The sequence below is a fragment of the Manduca sexta genome, chromosome 14 (assembly GCF_014839805.1).
Source record: "Manduca sexta isolate Smith_Timp_Sample1 chromosome 14, JHU_Msex_v1.0, whole genome shotgun sequence".
Lineage (NCBI taxonomy): Eukaryota > Metazoa > Arthropoda > Insecta > Lepidoptera > Sphingidae > Manduca > Manduca sexta.
In genome coordinates this window covers 801,640-825,916 of record NC_051128.1, presented here as the reverse complement: position 1 = coordinate 825,916, position 24,277 = coordinate 801,640, and the positions used below count along the sequence as shown (strand labels likewise).

Genomic DNA, 24,277 nt, shown 5'->3' with positions numbered 1-24,277 from the left:
TCGATATTAAAGTTTGAAGACGTTGCTAATTTAGATATTCATTTCCATAAATGTCTTTTTGGAAACAAACCAATAGAGCAATGATTATCCACCCCCATAAAAATCGTTGAAATTTTCCTTCACACATAAATCCATAGTAAAATCTCAAATCACGCGGGGATAGCACACGTGACGCGCGTGACGTCACGACGACATATCCCTCCTCTGCACCTCTCCGAATGCCACCCGCGCAAATTGAGGAAAATTGACGGGAAATGTAGCAATGTAGCGTAAAGTACGGCGCACATATTGCTACGATAACGCAATCTCTATATCCAGATCGATTATAAGATCAGCGTTTCTATGTACAACGGAATGGTTGGAGCAATGAGCATGTAAACTACCGATAATATGCTTCAAATTTCAGCTGCTTTTAGAAAGAGCCACAAATTCCTGTTTGATTTCAACATTATAGAATAGCTTCACGTCGCATCATATATTCGACATTATCGGCGCCAGTGTGCGCTACGGTTCAACACCGTTGACTTGCGGAACAATCTTACAAGCCCATTTGAGACGGTTCACGGCGGCTCCCGGTGTTGTTTCGTCAAATAACATTTCTTTCACATGTCTACCGGCTTTTGTGTTGTTTTATTTAGAGATTGCGTAAGAACTCTTGTTCAGTACAATTTGACATTGGCCATTGTCAAGTTTAACATATCCTGTTGATTTAGATATATACATACATACCTAGTATATTATATATGTCGCCGCAGCACCTCGTTATTCGTTGAATTGGTGAATTTCCGGAGCGATAGTGGCGCCATCTACCATTACATCGAGGAAGTATTAGAAAAGGAGGGAGGTCGACTGCTGTCAATATAAGGACCGGCCGAACGACGAGAGCTCAATCTTGTAGAAGTTTTTGTACGAGTCTTATTTGGACGCTCGAACCGAGCACATTGTGTATTCCGCTAGTGTTACTATGCAGTAAATTGTTAGTGAAGTAAAGAAGTGTTTCAATAATTGAATAACTGTCTGGAAAATAAATATAGACCGGTGATACTTTACCGGTCATGTAATAAATAACCAAGTAAAGAGTTTTCACTACGAGATATACTACTGCATTGTTAACAGTTTAAGGTCTACAGTTGATCCTCTTGCTCGCGATTTCTTCTGAAAGCCCTTCCCCGGAATAAAAAGTAACTCATGTGTTAATTTAAGGCTTACTCAACAGCGTTCTAACTTACTTTTCTTTTCCACGTTTTATGTTAACATTTATGAATTCACTTACATTGGTAGTTGCACCAAACTTGTAAGCTACTTACATAGTCAACAGCAACATATTTAATATCAGATTAACATATTAAAGTACAGAACTGGGAGTGGATTTATGTTTCAAGTAAATTTAAAGGTTTTGAAGGGTTATCTACGATCCGTGCATATGGTATTTGAATATGTAAAGGCTCTGTTAAAAGTGTACGAGAGTTAGACGGCATTACGAGGAATGAGGGTATGGATAGGTATGGTAGGATATGTCGTGGTCTATTAATCTTATTAAGATGCGAGGATACATATCTCTATATTCACCGCTTTACACGGAAATAAATTCCAAATTTAAAACGCAGCAGGCTCTAGTTAAACATGAGCATATAATGGAGTGCGCACTCACAGGAGCATGGTAATATCATCGCCGTAGACCGAGAGCAGCTCTCCGTCGTATTTCAACGAAACAAGTGGCAAGGTTTTAACTGATTCGCGCACGCTCTACTACGGAATGTTCGTTCGGTATTTTTTGTGTAATTAGCGGTGCTTACACAGTACGTTTGTACGCGTACCACTTTGTTAATTGCCTTAAGGTGCGATTTTGCGGAATGCGGCACACAGCAACGGTATGGGCTGTGATGGCAGACGGGATTACTTAGCAGTATTATCGACTTATGACTGCAAATGTCACGCGGCAGTGTCAGTCGGTGTCGGTGTCGGTCTCATACAAAATAATACTTTAAAGTAACGGCGACTGTCACCGCCGTCTGACACTACAGTCAGATGTCTGCCACTTCTCGCGAAATCGCACCTTCCTAAAGGTTTCTAAAAGTTAGTGTTTCATATTTTTTTCGTGGTACGTAACGCGCATCAGTGGAAAATAGTGTTTTATAAGTTTATTTTTACTTATATGTAGTATTTTCACAATCTGTATATATATGCGTTGTATTTAGTAAGATCCAAGTTATATTACGTCACAGAATTTGAATTCTCTAAATTAGGTACGTCTAACGCAATGCAAAATCGTCGCAAAATCGCGCGGTGTGCACCGGCTATAAAGGATTTAAATTGCTTAAGATCCAGAGCAATTTTATATGATTAGTGTGCGCTGACCATTACAGATGAGTCCACTGTTCTCATGTAACAATTTAAAATCCACTAAATCCAAATCCGTGAATGAATAATTTAAAACGACCGCTGATTTATCTCCCGCAATACATACAAACAAAACATAGTCTGTTCACATACCTCTTAAAACGAGTGACATAATTTCGCGAAACTTCAATAAATATTATTGTTATGATCTTGAATGTGTACTATATCACAGGGCAGGCACATATGCAATTGATTCACTCAATATCTGTCATAGGCCGACATAAAATTTGGACTACACTCTACCATCAAAGCCGGTATAGCCACAATTCAGCCAGGTTAGTAAAATACCCTGGCGCAACTCCAACTGTCCCCTACATTAATTCTCCTGTAAAATCAATACTCGCGTAAATAAAACAATATGTTATTCGGGCCGAGATAGCGCCCGCAGTGAACATAAAACAGCCCCATTGTTTCCCGATATACGGCGCGTGTAAACGTCGCAGGACGTCCTGCCATCCAGCTGTCCTGTCATTATGCTATATTTCTGTCTTCGCAATAAAATATCGCTCCACCGTTACCCGGTTTACGGAGCGTGTGAACGTCACAGGACGTCCTGCTATCAACCGCCCGGATATGTGTTAAATGTAAATAGTTGTAAGGCGCACGCGCGGAATATAGCAACGTTTACGAATGGAAGCGTCACGGTGTGATACAGCCTGTTTGATATATGAGAATTTTCTCTAAAATAGGTTGTTGTTTGGATATATCTTATCTTTACTAATAATATTATAATGCTGAATAATGTTTGTTTGTTTAAACGCGCTAATCTCAGGAACTACTAAACCGGCTCTGAAAATGTTTTTACTAATAGGAATTTACATTACTCCAGAGTACTATAGGCTACTTTTTATTCCGGGACAGTATTTATACAGAAAAACGTTTTCACGCGGGCGAAGCTGCCAAAAGCTAATTCATATTATAAATGTAACAGATTATTCAGATGTTTAAATGTTTGGTAGAAGATCACTGAATCTGCTGAACAGATTCTGATGAGACATAATATATACAAAGCACTAAAAATACTTTTTGTAATTCTATATTCGGAAAGGTCTTTGTCGCAGGCGATGCCGCGAGCAACAGCTAGTCTGAAATAAACCGAGCCATTATCCAAAAAACCTGATTACCTACAGCGTGACTACTTGTTACAAAAATAAAATGAAGAGAACTTGTGGTACTTCCTGTAACTTTATCCCGGATCTGTAGCTATTCGTCGGTCGGTTTACGAGTCCGCGTTTAAAAACACCCCCATAAACCGCGCCAGTTATCTCGTGAACTTCAGTTAAACTGTGTCATGTGATTTCGGCGATGGGATTGAGGTCACGGTGATAAACTTGTGATCGATTATGTATTGCATTTATGTACTATGAACAACAATTTCTATATTACTCTAGGGCAACAGAAAATATAAGACTTTTGTATTCAAAATGATGTTCTAAAACTGAAAAAAAATTGTTAAAGTTTTCGTATACAATATTATATTAGCAGTTTTTGGGCACTAATTCAATTTTGGTTTTTATTTGCTAATATTTCTGATGCAAAATGTTCAACTGCTAAGTAGTAGTATATACTGTACAGCGTAAAGATCTTTGGGGTGTCATCTTAAAAATATTGAGAGTAATTTCTGAATATTAGGAGACTCAAAATTCACCTCAATGCAAAAAGCGCAGTGCAACGCTGAGACATTCAAGGTGTCAATATTACTACGGCCTATGGGCAAGCGTGCATCAGGCGAGCACTACTGGTCACGTCATTGATACCTTCCCAAGCCTAGCAATAAACAAGAACAGCGATGGCATCACGTCGCCTGAAGCTAATCAGGTTAGCCGCAATCCGATACTAATATTATTAGACAATATTAAGTGGCACGAATCGCCCCGAGCGCTTCCGAGTATCGCCGAACACCAATATCTAGATCATAGCGCTAACTGCGTCGATGGAATGCAAATCAGATGGATATAGTAAGAGCAAATATATGATAGTATCAGTGTGAATATAAAGAAGGTATTCATTATGTAGGCTTTGCATTAATGATCATTTGTCTTACGATAAAGTGGGTCATTACTATGGTCTATGGATACGGTTGTCTTGCTGTGAAATATTTCAACAAGTGCGGTTACCGATGCACTTGACCATCTCAGGCACATTCAGATCGTTAAAAGACACAATATCCCTTGAGTATTGTCACTACAAAGTATTTCCGTTACTGTTCATTTTTTGTACGTACTATTTATGTTACGTACTATTATCTTTTTAAGAAAATATCAAAGTGGTTGCACAATGACCAAACAATAATTAAATATTACAAGACTTCTATGTGCAAGATTAGGCAAGTAGAATTCCAAGTAACTATGAACGCTATCTCTACGGGTTCTCGTCAACTTAATATTATCTCATCAAATATTTTTCAGAAATAAAGTTATAATAAAGTGCTTTAACCGAAACCAATAATGGAGTCCTAGTTGCTCATCGTTAGGTCACTAGAGAGCCATAAAGTACACACAACTTGGCCGTCATCCCCCGGGCCAAGTCGATTGTAGATCAACAAGAAACTAATCTCACGCGGTCCCTCGTAGACTCGTTAGTTACGAATAGACCCGAGATTATCAGAAGAAATATTTATGACACGTCGACATTCTGATAACCATCGGGGGACGACGTCTCTCACACACACACTCACGTCCTTTTGTCTTCGAAGGGTTTGGTACTAATGCAACACTTTTCGCCGTGCGTACCCCGTCCTATGATGTCATTGAGGGCAAACCTTTCGTCATATGAGGCACAAGTTCCAGACTCCGGGCTGACTCTGAGTAGAAAAACCCGTTTATCTTTGTCCGACCCGGGCTTTGGATCCAGCACCTCAGCAATCACACGGCGCAAAGTGCACGGAATACAACTACGTCACTGAGGCAATCACGACGTCTCTGGTTCGATATTATTTTTCTACTAAGGTACTGTGAGGTTACCAGAACCTGTTTAAACCATAAAAGTCAATGATGTATCGATGATCTGATATAGTTGATGTAACACTAACCCCCTTATTCATATTTCTATACCTCTATTTTAAAGCGATAAGTCAGTAATAATAATACTACTCAGTAATAATAATAGTAATAATATACAGTACTTCATAATAATAATATCAGCCCTGTATAATACCGTCCGATTGCTGGCCACGGGCGTCTACTGCTATTGAGAGAATTTATGCCTCGGTCCACAACGCTGGCCTATTGCAGGTTGGTAAACTTAGCTTACCTTCAAAATTCTTGTGGCGAATTCTTAGGTATGTAGATTTCTTCACGATGGTTCCCTTCGCCGTTAAAACAAACTATAATTATTGATAAACAATAGACACGTAACTTCGAGAAGTCAGTGGTGCGTGCTTCGTGTTTCGAACCTGCGGACATTAGTCAACCCAATTCGCACCTTTACGTGTAACATTAATCTATAATATTGTATTGATTCGACTTCCAAATATGTCCAAACATTATAAACATTATACGTTATTTTATCTGAAGTTATTTCATTGTAAAGTGATCCTTAGGGCATATCTAACCCGAACAAAATTCTAGAGAATGCCTTAAACGCCTGACATTACTGTTTCGGTGTACGTACCTTAGAGCGGCTTGTGAGGATCGCATGTATTAGCATAGATTATTTATAAAAAAGCTATATTACTGTTTATAATGTGATTATTTGTGTAAGTTATTGTAAACAAATGCATTAAGGTAACTAAAATGGAAATTGTAAACATTTGTCTGAAATGGCGGTAGTGCTTAAATGTTTTGACGTTCGAAGTGATATAAATACCGGCCACTTGGTTGATACGGGGCATTTCGTCGTGAGCCGTCGAGCAGAGCAATACTAAGAGACTGACAAGTTAAGTAAATACACTTTATTTCCTTTTAGTTTCTTTCACAATTAAACATTGTTTATTAATATGATGATTAAACATTTAATAATTTGGGAGTCGTACCTACGTTAGGGTATATACCCTAACATAGTACATATTGTATAATATATAAAAGATATAATAAATGTATAACTGGTGCTATAGTAATGTCTAATGCCTAATGTTAATGAAACATTATATCAGTGGCTATGTTTATTGATGTATATCCATATCAATATAATATATGTAATAAATATATTGTATAACAAATATAGTGGGCCTTGTTTCCTTGAAAACGCATCCGCCCTTCCCTACTTGATTACTGACGTAACGTATTTATCACTGATGTCCTGATGGTATAAAATGATTGATACATATGTTCGTTTGCTTATATAAGTGATCTGTGTATAAAAATACACAATTATTTTAAAATGTCTCTACTTAAAAATCTAACACATGAATGTTTACATTGTTAAGTCCTTTGTTGTCTAAAAATGTTGTTGTAAAATTTTATGTAGGAGATGTGGGTTTTCTAGGATTGGAATTTTTGTATGGTACTATGGCATTGACTTCACATAAAATGAAAACAAAGGACGGACTCGACATACTATGTGTGTGTGGGTGTGTAAGTGTGTGGGTGGATTGCAAAAATCCGTGTAATGACCTAGGCGCAGGACAGAGAAGGGGAGGAGTGTGGCAAAAACTGGATAAAAATATCCATAAAGGTTAGGCAGAGCTGCAAGTAGGCCTTTCACTTTACGCCATGTGTGCTCCATCTCATGACGTGATAGGGCGCGAAGACTTAGTGATATAGGGCATAAATATCAGTCTCCGGGTTGACATTTAGCAGAAAAATCATATATCACCTTGCCCAACCCGAAATTCGAACTCGAAACCTCAGAGTGGTGGACGTACCGCCTATGTAATGCAAAGTAATAATATGCCACCGAAGCAATCCGAAAAAATCAATATTCCTAATGTGCTGTCATCTATCACCTCTCTTTAAATATCGACAATGCACCACAATTTACAGCTATTTTCTATTCCCTGTGGCAATCAATCAGTTATGTGCGCGTTCGGCTCTGCCATATAGAATCTATTATACCGCCAAGGTTTCTCAATCTGGTGTCCGATGACCGCTGAGGGTCTGTGAATCTATCACGAGGGAATAAATATATCGGAACCATACATCATAAAGCTATAAGCCAAGTTTTCTGGAATATCCATCGTACACAAGGTTTTAAAACCCGCGATAGTGACTTACGTAAGTGTGTCGCGTTCCGGGATCGTCCTGTATATATCCGGTTCCACCAGGCCGGCATAATCATGTCGAATGCCGAAGCATAATCATCTCTCGTCAGTCGACATTCTATTGGACTCTACTCCACTTACCATCAGGTGCAGTTGGGTCACTTTGCTATGTACGTATAAAAAATCACTGTTTATCACTTTTTTAATTAGGTGTCCACGATGATTACCGTAAATCCCTTAGGGGCTGTGAGGTCAAAAAAGATTGACAAGGACTGCGGTAAAACATTGTTAAATGCATCAAATTTATCCCTTTGTGTGCAAATTACACACTAATATGTATTGTGTTTGCTGTGCCGCTGAGCATGCATATCATTACGCACAATGTTGCGCGAACTAGACTCGGTAATTAGGTTTGTGTAACGTCCGCATACTATCGTACTTATTAGCTGCATAATTTAGTACTGAATTTGCATAAATCACGCATTTCACCGGCTTGCGATTTTCAGTTGTTTTTTGGCTCTACATTGCTAGTGAAGTATTTATATATTTGCTAACGAATAAGTACATCTAATGATAGATGCCACGGTTTGAAGCAGTACGTAAACACTTTATAATCTTGAAATTGTAACACATGTTATCACGAGAAAAAGTCAAAGATTGTGTTATTTTTAATGATCATTGGCATACTAGGCTTATCTGAGACATCAACCAATTGTGTTAAGAGAAACGCCTTGTTCATGATGCACTCAATAACACGTCCGATGCATCGGTAAAACGATCTTCCAAGCAATATAACACTCAATTTGAGACAAATTTCCAGCGGACCAACTACCGCTGAATGCAAATGAACTAGTTTCAAACTACCAAGTATGAACACTTATTTACCAACGCTGGAGTTGGACCGCCCCGACCATAATGCATTTAATTGTCTAATTGGACATTATGCGGGCCGCGGTGCTCTGTGTGATTGTTATGAGTATTTGTGTTTAATTTATAGACGAAACGAGTAGCTTATCTCGTAGTAAGAGCCATATGCGTAATTAGTAGCATAAAATTATAAAGCTTTATTAGATAAGCTCTGAATTACGGTTCCTATTCTGACAGCATGTTGATCCTCACATTGATCACTAATTATACTGGGAGTTATATTAAGCAGGGTACATCGTAAGTGTAGACTTGCATGGCTACCTCTCACGTCATGGATATAGGCTTAAGTGCAATTAAAAGAGCATTATCAATTAAGCTCATTACGGTTTCCCTGCGCAATACATTTCATCAGAATCCCCACATTTCATTCATATTGTATATGTTGTATTAAATATCGTTGGTTTAATTAATATCGGATCAGAAGTGTGCATAATTTGATGTATGAAATTAATAAGATTTAATTATTTATGTTGTTCGTCAAACTCGACTATACAAACTAATACGCGTCGAAACATCTATACGCGTCCACGTTTTATTTCTCAGTAGGTGTTGTCCGTAATATCGTCTGCATCAAAAGCCTTTTCCGCGACAAAATTTTCTAAATAAGTGTAGCGATTCATGACTCCACTTGTACAGCGTTAGCGCCATATATTTTTTTTCCACAGACGAAAATTACCGGATAAATTGCCCTATATTAATTCAAGACAGACATTTTTTGGGCCAAAATTCATCCAAAATAGTTGAGCGGTTTATGTGTTTACATCTAACCAACATGCGATAATTTTCACAAAAATTCGCATTCATAGTATTAGTAAACAAATATAAGTATTAGAAGTTTTTAAAATATGATATTGCAAACCCAATATATTCTGTTATTACATCTACCTCCTATCATTCAAAAGTAAAATAGTATAAACGACAAATAACACATACACGACATAAGCTTTGTAAAGCTGATGTTAGTGCTGTTTGAAGTTTGATTTCCTTTTTTAAATAGAAATACTTCCAAACTATGTTTATGGAAAAGAAAATAAAAAAAAAAACATATTAGTGTGGTTATCCTGCAGCAGTCTGGAGTTTACAGCAGATTTATGTACATAGGTATTATTTATTTCGCAGCTGATTACAACTATTATGTATAATGATATGTAATTAACGGCTTGTTTTGTGTACGGACTACGGTGGTTGCTTAATGTAGCGATCATTGCGGCTACGTTAAGTGCTACATGCTACGAGGAATTGCTACGAGCCTACAAACATTGATTATAATAATTATAACAATTAACAGTATTTAATTATTGTATTATATACATATGAATTTCTATTCGCAGCTTTTGTGCCATATATACAATATTGTAATAATTCAACAAATAATATTCGTAGTTCTAATAAACTTATTACCTAATATGGACATATTGATGAATATTATATTAAATTGCTTAATGACTAAAATGGCGGTAGGATATATTTTATATCTGCCCGGATAACGACCACCATAAACAAGGTGTTAATCTCCGCCATAGGAGCCCACGGAAATATGTCGCGTTCCGAGATCAGTCTGTGTATCAGTGGCGAATCGCCCATACAACCCGATTTCTACCGGGTTCCCTTTTAGGTTTATTTAGGTGTGTCTACTTTTGTCTTCTGTTAAATTGGCCACGATGTGTCAACTAACGTATTTTTTTGCCTCACTTCGCCACTGCTGTGTTTATCCGGTTCCAACAGGCCAGCATAATTGTGTCCACTGTCGAATGTCGAGAGGTAATCATCTCTCGTCAGTCGACATTCTATTGGACCCCGCTCCACTTACCATCAGCTGCAGTGAGGTAACTTTGCAAGCGAGTATAAAAAAATTGCGACTGATCTTTTTAAAAACCTAGTCTTAATAAAATAAAATTTAAACAAAAATGAGAACACTCTACGTTTAAACGAGCATTACAACTAGATAGCAACACAACAAAGAACGTTAAAAAACATCACAATGTAGTTTTACAAGTGTTGAAAACTGCACAACTAGCGAGGCGGCCATAATGGCCCACATTGTAACAGTCGCACGGCGCAAGTTCCAGTTACTTTAATGGAGTACGGTGTAGTTGGACGTCAACCACACGAGACCGGCCCGCAGGTACAACTTTTGTTATCTATGTAATAGAATAGGAGAGTCTGAGAGTTAATTTCGGCGAGTAAAACGTATTATGCAACTTACTGCACCTTATTTTTATGTAGCATTGGTTATAAAATTGGCTGTCGGTGTACCTTATCACATTAATTAAATACGATCAGTGTTTATGTAATTATCGTTTGCCATTTAGTTCTTTCAATTAATTTGAGTAAGAGAAAATACTGATCATACTACACATTCTTTCAACTTTGATTAATGCATTTAAGTGTATATTAAAAATAATAAATACTAATGTTCATTGATTAACCTTTCATGTTATAAGAATACAAGATGTAAATAGTGTGAAGTTACAAACCAAGTAAATCTATGACGAATTTAGTGTAGTATTGAATGACACATAAGCAATGAGCGTACGAAATGATACCGAACAGGTTTAATATACCTATCAAATGGTTCTGCGGATGAGAGGAAATTTGGCACGTTCTACCCTCATTTGATATCGAATTGCGGCGGTAATGATCGCGCTGAAGATTTCTTTCATGGTATTCTTCACAGACATGAGTACCTAAATTAAATTAATGTCACCGCCATTTCGGAATAATAGCGTTTTCATATAATATTATTTCTAAACTACGTATATATATATATAACAGATAGGTCTCGAATACAATGTCGTCATCAGCGAAAAATAATTCTTCCTGAATAAAATGGAAGGGACTTTCGCGAAAATAGTCGCTAGCAAAACCTAGTCTTTAATATCGCTGTAACAAGACTATTAAGAATTTTATGATTATCAAATTTATTTGAACGTCAATCTTCATGATACTTTTATTATCGTCCCGGGACGCATAAGGAACATAAATATTTATGATATTGCCATTAAATGTATTAAGCTTTGTTCACACACTTCCGTGTAGAGTCAGTGCAGTGATGTGATGGTGTAATTAGAGTTTTATATAATTACAGCATACTGACTCAACTACACATGATGGTAAGCGTAATACTGTCCAGTTTAGCGTGTTGACTGATGAGAGATGTTTATCCCTCGCCAGTCGATATAATTATGTCAGCCTGTTCGAAACTGGATATCAGGCTAACCTCGGAACGCGAAAACTTATGCGAGCTATTACGGCGGGTTGTACCGTGGTCGCTATCCGGGCGGATACCAGTATCTTACTACCAGTATGAGGTGATCATCACCGTATCTTGACCGCATAGAAGTTTTAATGACAAAGTTTATGACGAGAGAAGAAAGTCGTAAGCCTAACGATAAACGCTCTGAATACATCATATAACTAGTCGTTATAGCATGTTTGCTTGAATGGCTAACGACTAAATATTAAATGAAACACTAGTCATTACATAATGATCCGTAATTGATATTATATTATGAATACTTGACTTTCCTTTTTATACCGGGTTGATTAACTTAATACACTAAACTTACAAGCTGTATATAGTCTTAACATATTGAACTAAATATATATTTCTTTTTAGTTTCCAAGCATTTCTGCCTCGCCACTGCCCGGACACTGTACGGTTGTATAAAACTTTATAAGTACACAATAAACAAAAACGGGATAGCATGTAATAAAAGCTTTTAACATTAATTATTCATTCGATTTCCGCAAACAATTTCATGCGCAGGTTGATAGTTTAACAGATAAAATAAAGCTTTTACGACAAAAAGCCGAACATTAAACACATCAGAGCATAATGAGAGCTAAAAGCTCTTCAATAAACGTGAAACAGTTTTTACGAGAGGCAGTCGATCGGCTGATAAATGAGTATCGATCGGACATAAATAAATAAAGGTTTTGTTACAACGTGCGAGTTGCTGAATGACAGTGGCGAGTTACTGCCATCGACAATTCGCCATTCAAGTCCATCCGTATCATTCAGCCTTTGGATTTAATCTAAATTTATTACTTTAGTAATTTACTGACGCAAATATCAATACATTTTCGATTAATTTGGCAATGTAGTTATAATCACTGTCAGTTTCATAACAATTATGCTCGTTGTCCAGATTTTGTTTGTAATTTGTTTGTTATATGCCTGATGAGACGACTAATGAGACTTTTTGAAATTGACGATAAAAAATGACTTCGCTGGCATGAGTGGCATTAAAAACACACATAATGCCTTTATTGATAAGGATAGGCAGAGATGCAATCAAGGCATTTATTTTTGGACAAATGTGTTCCGTCTCACGATATTAACATAGACACGCCTATCGCCATACCGGGTACAAATTTTAGATTCCGTGCTGATTCAGAGCAGAAGAACCCTGCATCACTTCTTCCGATCTGGTATTTCAGCGCCTTACAACTTCACCACCGAAGCAGTCGTGGCATTACATTATCTTTTAAATAGTATAGTAACGTACCTGCGTGCGTCGGAGCGCGACGATGGCGTCGGGATGTAGCGCGCCGCCGATCGGCACCTCGCACACCACCTCCAGACCCTGAGAACAGCAGCAATACAATAACATTTTACACAAATATACATTGCGATATTAATGTAAGTGTCAATCTCTTAACTCCTGAGTAATCGTCATATTCAATAAATGATACCAATCGCTTTTTTCGATTTATCTCAAAAATTGACCAATCGGAATAGTTTTTTGTGACCAGCTTACTTATGACCTACTTTGATTAATTAATTCTTGGAATCGGATTGAAGATTGAGATCGAGATCGTTTATTGAAAACAACTGTAAATGCTATGCGTCAAATGTAATTTAATTTGGTAAAATAAAACTATTGCCAAATATTTATTTAAGGTGATTCGGGGTAAAATACACAATCCTAGTCTCCTACAAGCAGCTGGGCTGTGTGTCCCGGATAGGTATGTAGGGCGGCGGCGGCAACCGCCACTGTTCTCGGTGCCGCGAGCTCGCACCAACTTATTACGGCATGCACCATTGACGCGCGCGCTGCGTGTGCTCAATGCTTTGTCCAACCAGATTGATATATTTTCATGCTCTTTGACGGAATTCACATCGGCCGCTTATGTAATAGTAAGTAATAATAAAATATTATAATAACTATTGTACTACGCTATTGTATTGGGTATTACCTGTAAAATAGTTGTATGTGGAAATCTATACTATTATATAAAGCTGAAGAGTTTGTTTGTTTGAACGCGCTAATCTCAGGAACTACCGGTCCAAACCGAAAAATTCTTTTTACGTTGGATAGCCCTTTGTTCGTGGAGTACTATAGGCTATATATCATCACGCTATACCCAATAGGAGCGGGGCAGTAATGGCTAATCTCAGGAACTACCGGTTTGAACTGAAAAAATCTTTTTGTGTTGGATAGCTCTTTGTTCCTGGAGTGCTATAGGCTATATATCATCATGCTATGACCAATAGGAGCGGAGCAGTAATGAAACATGTTGCAAAAACGGGGAAAATTATGAGTTTTGAGAGCTTCCGTTGCCTGCGCTGCGTAAACGGTTAAAGTTATGCAACAATGATGTATGACGGGATTGTTTCACTTAAAAGTTCTAAATAATATAACAAAAGTCCCCCGCTGCATCTGTCTGCCTTAACGTGTTAAACTCAAAAACTACCTAACGTATTAAGATGAAATTTGGTATGGAGACAGTTTGAGACCCTGGGAAGAACATAGGCTCCCGGGAAACTACTATTTTTATAACGGAGAACTTTAGCCTGAAAAACTTTACAACGCGGGCGGAGCCGCGAGCAAAAGCTAGTAAATAAATAAAAAAAAAAATACAAAAATCACGCTCGTAACGAAACTGCAATATAAATGGTAGACAAATAAATACTGAAGGTGACATTAAGCACCCGTTATTTTTCATAAAATATATTCAGCCGCTCAATGCTAATTGTCTCGTACAATTTTATACAATTCCACACAAAATATTTTAGCCGCGCATCGCTTCGCAGAAGTAATTTCTCATGTAGAGAAATTAACATAGATGTAAATTGCCCCTACAGCTCTATAACTTTATATAGTAAAATAGAATAGCTGCAGAGCTATGACTTATTTCTGAGTGTTATAATACCCAATACCTCAGGATAATAGACACAGTTCTATGTACTAGAGTTCGAGCGATCTTCCCACTGGGCTTTATTATACTTATCGCTGTAATCAGGTGTGCGAGATGGCGTAGACCGAGAGCCAAAGGATGCTTTTTTTTTATTGTTTTTTAGGTAATCGAGCAATCGATCCATGAATAGCAGTGTTATATACATTAGAACTTAATGAATACTTACTCTATGGTAGTTTTTGTATATTGTCTTAGACGTCAATCCAAACATTAATAAAAACGTGTTCCATAAAATTGCTGTATTAATTAATCACATGCAAAATATAACAAGCAGCATTTACCTTACCTTGATGGCTTTAAGTAAAATTAAGTTAGGCAAATTAAACATGCAAGATGGTAGAATATTTTTTGTATGAGAATGAAATGAAATGATATTATATTTTGTAACATTTTCAAGAAGCGGATATTTGGTATATAATAATGTAACGTAGTATTTCTACAAAATTCGTATCGCCTATAATTATTAGTTTGCTGTAATGGGTTTTTAGTTAGTTAAGTAAAACCCATTACAGCAAAAACAATATCGTCACAATGTAAAATTTCATTAAAATGAAAACAGTGAAACCCGGCGTCAATTTATCAATAAACAATATTTAATATTACATTGACATTTGAGTAAGACGTAATAATCGCGGGATGACGTCACAGCGGATGTAATTTAAATATCCGCACTCGCAGCTGACGGATTGTTGCGACAAACGAAATGAAGGAATAATCCTACACTGTTTTTGTTCAGCTTAACAGGATTATGATTGATTGTCGGACATTCTCAGTTATGAGGCAATATACTAAAGCAGGCATTTAGTTTTCATAGCTATATGTTTTCAACGAATAACACATTGCACTGATTTCATTACTAGAATATAAATATGTAAGGTAAAGTCCTCTTGTAAATAATATAGCCGTAGACATCCGGTACGGCGGAACACCGCTTCGTTTTTCTTGTTACCTTTTTGTCTTGTTCTTTAATTTGAACTCATGAGCTTTTTAATTTTTTTAAAATATTTTAGTACGTATTGCTTTAATTGTAGTGGATAAAATTATTCCAGGATAACATCTTTTTCGGGATAAAAAGTAGCTTATGCTCTTTCATAAGCTTCAATATTATTTCGTACCAAATTTTATCATAATCAGTTCAGTGGTTTAGACATGAAAGCCTAATAGTTAGGAATACTTTAACATTTATAACATTGGTATAGTTATTTTGGATGAAAACAGCTTCGTATTCTGTAATACTACAGGACACCGACTGCTGGTCTATCGAGAGGAAATTGTATGTCACGATATCAGGTGCGAGCCGCGAGATGTATGATGATGTATGGCGGGGGTAACAGGTAGGGGGGAGGGGGTCACTTAAGGGCCGCGCGTGATACACGAAAATGGGTTTTTAACTACGCGCACGAACATTACTTATCTACCCTCACTTAGTGTGTGGGGAAGAAAAATATGTTTTTGTACATTTTACTTTTCTAGTCAGATGAAATTGGAGGAATATGTAAATATGCAAAAATTATTTTCTATACTAATGATAGCAATCTTTGTACCTTATTACATTATGATAGCATTATGTAATAGTTGTATACTAATTTCTGAAGAAGGCAGATTGCGATTAATACTTAATACATTCACACTACGTTGTTTTTTAATAATATTTTATTGTGTTCTTTATTATCGCTTCAAACTATATTGCTTTTTATAAAATCTTATTTAATTATTACTTATTAACACCAAGTAGATAATGAACGATTGTTTTCAATACACCTATGGGCCACTTATGAAACCGAGGTCTCAACCTTACTTTCACAGTGTTGAAAAACATTTTGTCAGTGAAACAAACCATGACAGTCGGTATAATAATGTGTACAAAATATAAGGGGTAACTCTGTATACAAATGTAAATTGTTTCAACAAACTTAACGTGAAATAAACACATGCCGCGCATACGTCTCATACATATTAAACAACAAAACAAACTCCCAACAATGATTAAAATAAAATAATGTTACCGGTTTCCGGTGTTTGTCAGCCGAAAAAGAGTCTCAGCTCCGTTTACAAACAGGAAAATTATTTTAATTAAAATATAGAATTGTAATGAATGCACATTTTCAAGTAGAACTAATAAATAATAATATTATACGATCGCTTATAATATATTTACCCAAAAAAGCGGCGATAGCCTAGTTGATTGTGGAACGGACTGCCGAGACGAATGTCCACAGGTTCAAAAACCCAAAGGCACACACCTCTGACTTTTCTAAAATTATGTGTGTATTCTTTGTAAATTATCGCTTGCTTTAACGGTGAAGGAAAAACATCGCGAGGAAACCTGCAAACCTGAGAAGTTCTCTATTGGAATTTCGAAGGTGTGTGAAGTCTACCAATCCACTAGCCCAGCGTGGTGGACTAAGGCCTAATCCCTTTCAGTAGTAGAGGAGGCCCGTGCCCAGCAGTGGGACAGTATATAATACAGGGCTGATATTATTATTATATTATTTCATTTTCGTAGCTAGACGTGCATTGCCTCAGATTGACTGGCACAGAATCCATCGAAGTATGTCTATATCTACATAGTATAAAGAGTGCTCATCAGGGCAAATTCGCCCGCCGCGTGCAGACTCTAACTCGCATCGCTTCACGAACCGCGCTCGAATGTCTTAAAACTAATGGATTTTTAATTACAAAGTGAACTTCTTGCCAGGAATAAACTCGATTAATAAATTAAAGAGCGCAAGCGGATCAACTCGGCACGGTTCCTTGAAAAGAGTTGCGCGCGAGGGGAAGCGAGGAATACGAAACCATTAGAAGTGTCATGGCGACATTTCTTGTGTGGGATATCGTGTAATTCGCTCGCGTACAATTATTTATTGGAAGTAATAAAGCATCGAAATTTTAAATATTGAGTTGTGATAATATAATATTTTGTCAAGTTCTAGATGATTCAAAGTAGATATTTGACCTAGGAAACTAAATCACTATGTAATTGCAGAATTCAAAAGTGCGACAGCTACATTCAAATGGACATTTGACCTTCTCCAAAGACACGCAATCAAAAGTGCGATAGCATTTGTCTTGTTTATTTTTTAAACTAAACGGACTGCAAAATGAATGAAGAATATCTACGGCTTCCTGTACCTATCCGCAAACCATAAATATTCTATGGATTTGTACAATAAATCAGCGGCATTTTGTTATTCTTATTTAAGTAATCGGGGGTTTTCCGAGAGTGTTTATTCTATCCGGAGAACTTAGCGGCGCTTCTCGTGCCTTTTTTATTCCACGGAGCAGAAGGTCGCGGCGCGGGCCCGAGCGCTCCAATTTAACTTCGCTTGCACGTCTTTAATATTTATACCACCGCAAATATTCAGTTACCGCGCCCGCCAACTAAAACTAAGTGTTCGCTTTTTCTTAAATTTTCAACTCTTTTTGGTAGAAAGTTATAGAGTATTACATTTTCATATAAATGAACATTTTGTGATTTTTCAGACTTTCAAAGAAAGTAATACGTCGATAAGGTTGATTATATTAGTAAAAATCTATATTTAAGTTTTCAGATAATCTCAATTTATTGATGGCAAAAATAAAACAATATTTTATTTAGACTTGAATATTTTATGTACTCCATTTTCAATAAAATGATGTTACATTATTACTATAATTTTTATATATAATATACTTTAATGCATCAGTGTTCCTGTAAATACAAAACATCTTAATATTCTTACTTTCTACTTGGAATTCTTTCATAAGATTCTATAAAGTTCGAGGTTGCGTTTAAATTGAGAGATCCGATAAAAGAAACTAGCATGAAGCAGCATGACACTGAGTACTTGTAGTTCCACGCGAGCTAATAGCTTACAACCAATAAATATAAGATTACTGACGTTTATTTTCCAACATTTTCACCAAATATTTTCGCGTCGTAAATTAAACGGCCACCTTATCGCATCGGCTCAGCTTTTCAAATATAACCAAATAAGAGATTTATTGCCAAAAACTTGCTAACGCGTCGCCACTCCGCGTAATCGGTAAACAGCGGATTCCTAGTTATCCTCATATCGCGGGAATTTTCCAATAACGTGAAAACTCTGTATGAAAAGTCATACAGTATGTCATATCATAAGGATAGGGAACTCTCGTACGATTTACCATTTTTAGGGCATGGGCCTGTTTTATTAAATGTCTTCCCACTTTAAAAGCTACAAAAAAACGTCGTGTGAAATCTGTATACGTTTTCGATGAGAATTTTTCATGTGTATGAATATGTTTCTTAAACTTCTTCGGTCAGAATTTATTTAAATTCAGTGTGGGATATGCAAACCATATTTTTATGATTATTATTACCTTTCGCCAGGTGAAAAACTTTGCCAGTGGATCCGTAAGCAAATATGTACACTTCATGGAATCCGACACACTAACGTAGACCACTATGACGGAATTTACGCCTTGTATACGAAACTTGTTAAATTCGGGCAAACACAAATATACAACGACCAGACATTTAGATAGGCAAAGTTAAGTTTTAATTAACATAAAACCTGATGTCGTACTGTGTTTTTTATTCTTCGCCAGAACCATTAAAAGTTCCCGCCAAATGTGCGGAAAGCATGATGGATGGACGTGTACACGTAACCATATGAGCGTGTCAGTACGACCTTCACCCGGCGCTGGGTCGGCGGGACGGGGTCGACATGAGTGGTAGAATAAAGCTATACTAATGGGTGAGGTGAGTTATTAGACCCCTCCTGTAAAGAGTTAATCTTTGGTTAAACGGCCGCGGCGGATCGGTGGCGCCAGGCGCGTGCGGCGCCGCGACGCTGAGTGCAGTGGAGCGGCGCGGGCGCCGGCTCTATATCACATATTGTATATTAACTAGTATATTACTACAACTGTGTAAGTCTCTCCAGCTGGACGCCGTGCCGTTTAAAAAGTATTTCAATTTATTTGTTGTTGGGTGGCGATTATCTAATTATTATCAGACTAGCTTCCGCCCGCAGCTTCGCCCGCGTGGATTTCGGACTTCAAAAATGGGGCCGGTCGCGAACGTTTGAGAATGTTCGTTTTACGAAGCTACTCGCTAGGTGATTTGCTAGCCTCTAGGTGCCAAGCAAGCCGCCTGCCTGTGCGTTCGCGACCTTATATATATATACAAAAATAATCCTCATAGCATGATTCAGTATTCACGCGTGATGGCATATTATTAGCGTATTTCATGTATAACATTGGTGTTTCTATATCGATTTCTATGATTCTTTTTTACGGAATATTTAATAATGTTAACTTTTTTAATTAGGGATGACTGAGAGTGTTATAAACGTAAGAGTAGACAAATATAATGAGAAAGCTTCGAACTGCTAAGCTATCGGGAGTTACACGTGTTATTGTGAGTCAACCATAAAAGATAGACATATGCTGTCGTGGGATATTTTTTACATAATTTTAAGGAGAACATTTCCGTCATACATGATTTCTGTGTAGCTTTAAACATTAATATTTTTTACATAATTTTAAGGAGAACATTTCCGTCATACATGATTTCTGCGTAGCTTTAACCATTAAGGTTGCACACGCGACGGAAGCTTAAAAATGGAGTAACTTCTCCCGTTTTCCCAACATTTCCCTTCACTGCTCTGCTCCTATTAATTGTAGCGTGATGAAAAGTATACTATAACCAGCACAGGAGTATGACAAATAATTATACCAAGTTTCGTTAAAATCCGTCGAGTAGTTTTTGTTTCTATAACGGTTATACAGACAGACAGACAGACAGACAAAAATTTTACTAATTGCATTTTTGGCATCAGTATCGATCCCTAATCACCCCCTGATAGTTATTTTGGAAATATATTTCATGTACAGAATTGACCTCTCTACAGATTTATTATAAGTATATAGAATAGATAGAAGATAGATATAGATGACGCACTCGCTCACACAATTATGTTCTATATTCTATGGGTTCATACCGCGATAGCCGCGTCTATGAGAAGGTAAAGCGGCTTGTAGGCGTGGTCCACCAGCGCTCGATACACGAACACGCGCCGCCTGCACACCTTCAGAGCTTCCAGCACCACCTGTATAAACATAATATAATTTCATATACATCGCTACTTTTAGTTCTCTTGTGTGTGAGGATGCTTTCGGGTAGAAACCATCCCCCTTTGTTTCACTGGAAATCTTTTTTAAATGACTGTAACCAGTGTAATATGCTAACCATCATACGATTTAATATCTGGAGTAATAAGATAAAAACCTGAGACAGTAGTGTATAAGTTTTGAGTGGAATTCCAAGACCGAAATCCAGAACCATATTACCACGGGCTTACCTCTGCTCTGAGATATAAATTTTATTAACATAATATAAAAAAGTCCTTTCACCAAAACCAAGCAATGTTTTGAATTATTCTAAACAAACAAATATATTTTCCTCGATGCCATTGAATCGAGAACCTTCCAGTTATATTTTATATACTGCCATTATACCAATGAAAAGATAAATGATGTAAACAGAAAACGTTTCTAGGAGTTCAGATATCAAAGGGAACACAGGAGCTGTCTACACACGCGACGAGAGGTATATAATAGCAGTATTCACGATATCATTATAAATCAAAGAGATACGGTAAATTGACCCTTACGCAGTAAGATAGAACGTGAGATGGTAATGAGTGCTAGTCTTGATGGTGGTAGGATATATAACGCCTGAATAGCATACGCTGAATACACAAGGTGTTAAAATCCACCATAGTGGCCCACGTAAGTGTGTCGGGATCCGCCTGAGAATATCCAGTTCCTTCAGGCTGGCATAATTGTGGCGACTTCCGGGGGTAATCATATCTCGTCAGTCGCAGTCTATCGGCCCCACTTCACTTACCATTAGGTGCCGTGGGGTCAATTTGCCGTGCACATTAACCCCACGGCACCTAATCAAATCAAATAAGTGGTCGATATGGCGATAGGCCCCTTATCACATCATCGGCGCCGGTGAGTGGGTGCAACAGTTGCCGTCTGTATACCACTTCGGGGATATAAGCGCGTGTGTATGTGTGTGCGTGATGGAGGTCATCAAAGGAGCAGTTTGTTTGTTTTGTTATAAAATTACGTAAGTACATACATACATACATACATAACATCACGCATTTTATCCCCGAAGGGGTATACAGTGGCGCAACTGGGGCACCCACTTTTCGCCAAGTATGTTCCGTCCCATGATGTGATAGGGGGCGAGCCTATCGCCATATCGGGCACAAATTCCAGACTCCGGGCTGATACTGAGCAGAAAAACCCAAATATCACTTTGCCCGACCCGGGATTCGAACCCAGGACCTCAGAGCGCTATTGTACCGGACATGCAATACAACTACGCCACCGAGGCAGTCACATAATTACGTAAGTACTATAATAATATGAACAATAATTATCACACCTATTAGTTTCTCATTATAAGATGTGGATCCATGAACATCGGGTCCCTTTTCTTCGGACGACGACCAGGAAGATACAAAAAAGTTACAATTCTCAATATGCTAAAGGAATTATTGTGCGCTCCACAGTCGACACAGCGAATCAATTTGCTGCTGTTTATTTATTTTGCATTTTAAATCCACTCGTTTGATGGGATTTGTTTGCCGTTTTTCTTATTCCGAGATGAATTTGCATTAAATAGATAAAAGATTGAACTAGTATTTTTCTGGGTATGAACTCTTTCACCGATTTGAAATACATCACCTGAACTGATGAAACAAATCGACCATAATTCTCATAATGCCAACTAACTATTCTGACTACAACAAAAAAGTGACTCTAGATAACTATTTGATAGAAGCAATTGAAAAATTAATAATAGCTACCTTCAAATAAGCGGCTACAAACAAAGCACTTAGCAGACTATTACTTCAAAATAACCTTGGTATCCTGGAAATAATAGGTTATTTTTATCGGTCAAAGTATTTCGATCGCGGTTCAATAACAGCCGTTTTGAATAAAGGATACCAATCTCAATCTTTAATCCGATCCCGAGAATGAAACAATCAAGATAACTTATTACTAAGCATGTCAAAAAAGACCTTCTGATTGGTCCATTTTTGAAACAGAAAAAAAATCGATTGGGATAATTTATTGAAAATGGCGGTAAAAGAGTTTAAACCAAATATTTTTTTTTTTTATAATATTGAATAAAATTTTAGCTCAAACTGACATAATCCACATGTCGTTTATTCGAAGTCGAGCCTCGTTGGCGGTAATGAGACGTTCATACTCCATGTTTCAGCTTTGCTCATCAACTTTATAATATAAAGGATCCTATTTACTTTTTCTTGTTTAAATTATGCGGGTCTCTTTGTTTCGTACAAAGTGGTTTTGAATTGTGTTTTAATTTTAAATTTATTTCTTTTTATACAGTAAATGGAACGGGTACGTCCCTCGACAAAGGATAAGGTAATTATAACGGTCTACTCTACTGGATATTCTACATCAGGCAATCTTAAAACACGTATATCAAAACAAGCTAAGATAGCAAGTTTTCACGGTGTGTTTGGGGATAGGTGATACGCTAAACCAAAAAAAAAATATATATAATGTCACCATTAGATACATTCGATTTCAGGCAGTGCTTTTAAGCCAAGATCTTCTTTCTTATTATGTTAATAAACATCGCAGAAGTTGAGGCTCCGTAAGAGGCTGCTACCGGGCTTAGGAAAGATACACACGGCCAATAAAAACTGATAATAATTCACGGAATTGGGAGCATTTAAAATTGTTTGTATGTATATGTAATTACTATGTGGTGCACTAATTTTTCAAATATTTTTACAAATAACTATCGTTTACATTACGAAATTTAAAAGAAAAATATATAGCAAGATTAATAATAATAATTGAGCACATGCCCAAAAACGCAAGCTATTAATAGTAAGGTAAAATTGACAGTTTGGATTGATCGTGTGCCTCTAACTCGACTCTCTCTGAATTATAACGACTTTCCAATTTTCTCTTCCACTTTGAATTAGCAACTCGTTATGAAAATTAATCCGACCAATTTTGTCGCACGGGACCTAAAATTCTGTTATAATATGATAAGCGACTTTATAGAATATGTATTCATCATAATTCACTGATGTTTTGAGATGTGAGAAAGTTATGAGAATTTATTTGAGAACCTCATTGTTAAGTTTGATGTTTTATTAATATGTTTTGTTTCGTTTAGTAGATCCAGTAATTGTAGTCAGCATTTTCAACTAGTCCGGTTATGTCCCTAATGTTTTATTGAAAACAGGTACCACTGCAATGTTTGCTTCTGCCGTCAAGCAGCAGTGTGTAGTCACTATTGTGTTCCGGTTTGAAGAAAAATGTAGCCAGTGTAACTACTGGACATATTGAGACTTAACATCTCATGTCTCAGTATGGCGTGCGCAGTGGAATACCAAACAACACTCTGTAATTCGAGGTGTAGTATGGTGCTTCTACTGTTTATGAGCGGTCGTATCGCTTACCTTCAGGGGAACGGCAATCTCTTCTCGTCATTTAAAGCAATAAAAAAATAGCTTTTTGGAAAATATATCGCGTAATTAAAATATAGCAAAAATATTTATCGATAAACACCTCATTTGC

General features: G+C 37.1%; 1 protein-coding gene across 1 annotated transcript in view; it reads right to left on the bottom strand.

Annotated features, from left to right (window-relative positions):
• LOC115442940 overlaps positions 1-24,277 on the bottom strand; it is a 111,050-nt gene that overhangs the window by 67,140 nt on the left and 19,633 nt on the right. The window contains exons 20-21 of the mRNA XM_037438465.1: positions 20,635-20,742; positions 12,979-13,056 (exon numbers count right to left, since the gene is read on the bottom strand). Coding sequence (XP_037294362.1) covers positions 12,979-13,056; positions 20,635-20,742 — 186 coding nt within the window. The remainder of the gene's footprint in view (positions 1-12,978; positions 13,057-20,634; positions 20,743-24,277) is intronic.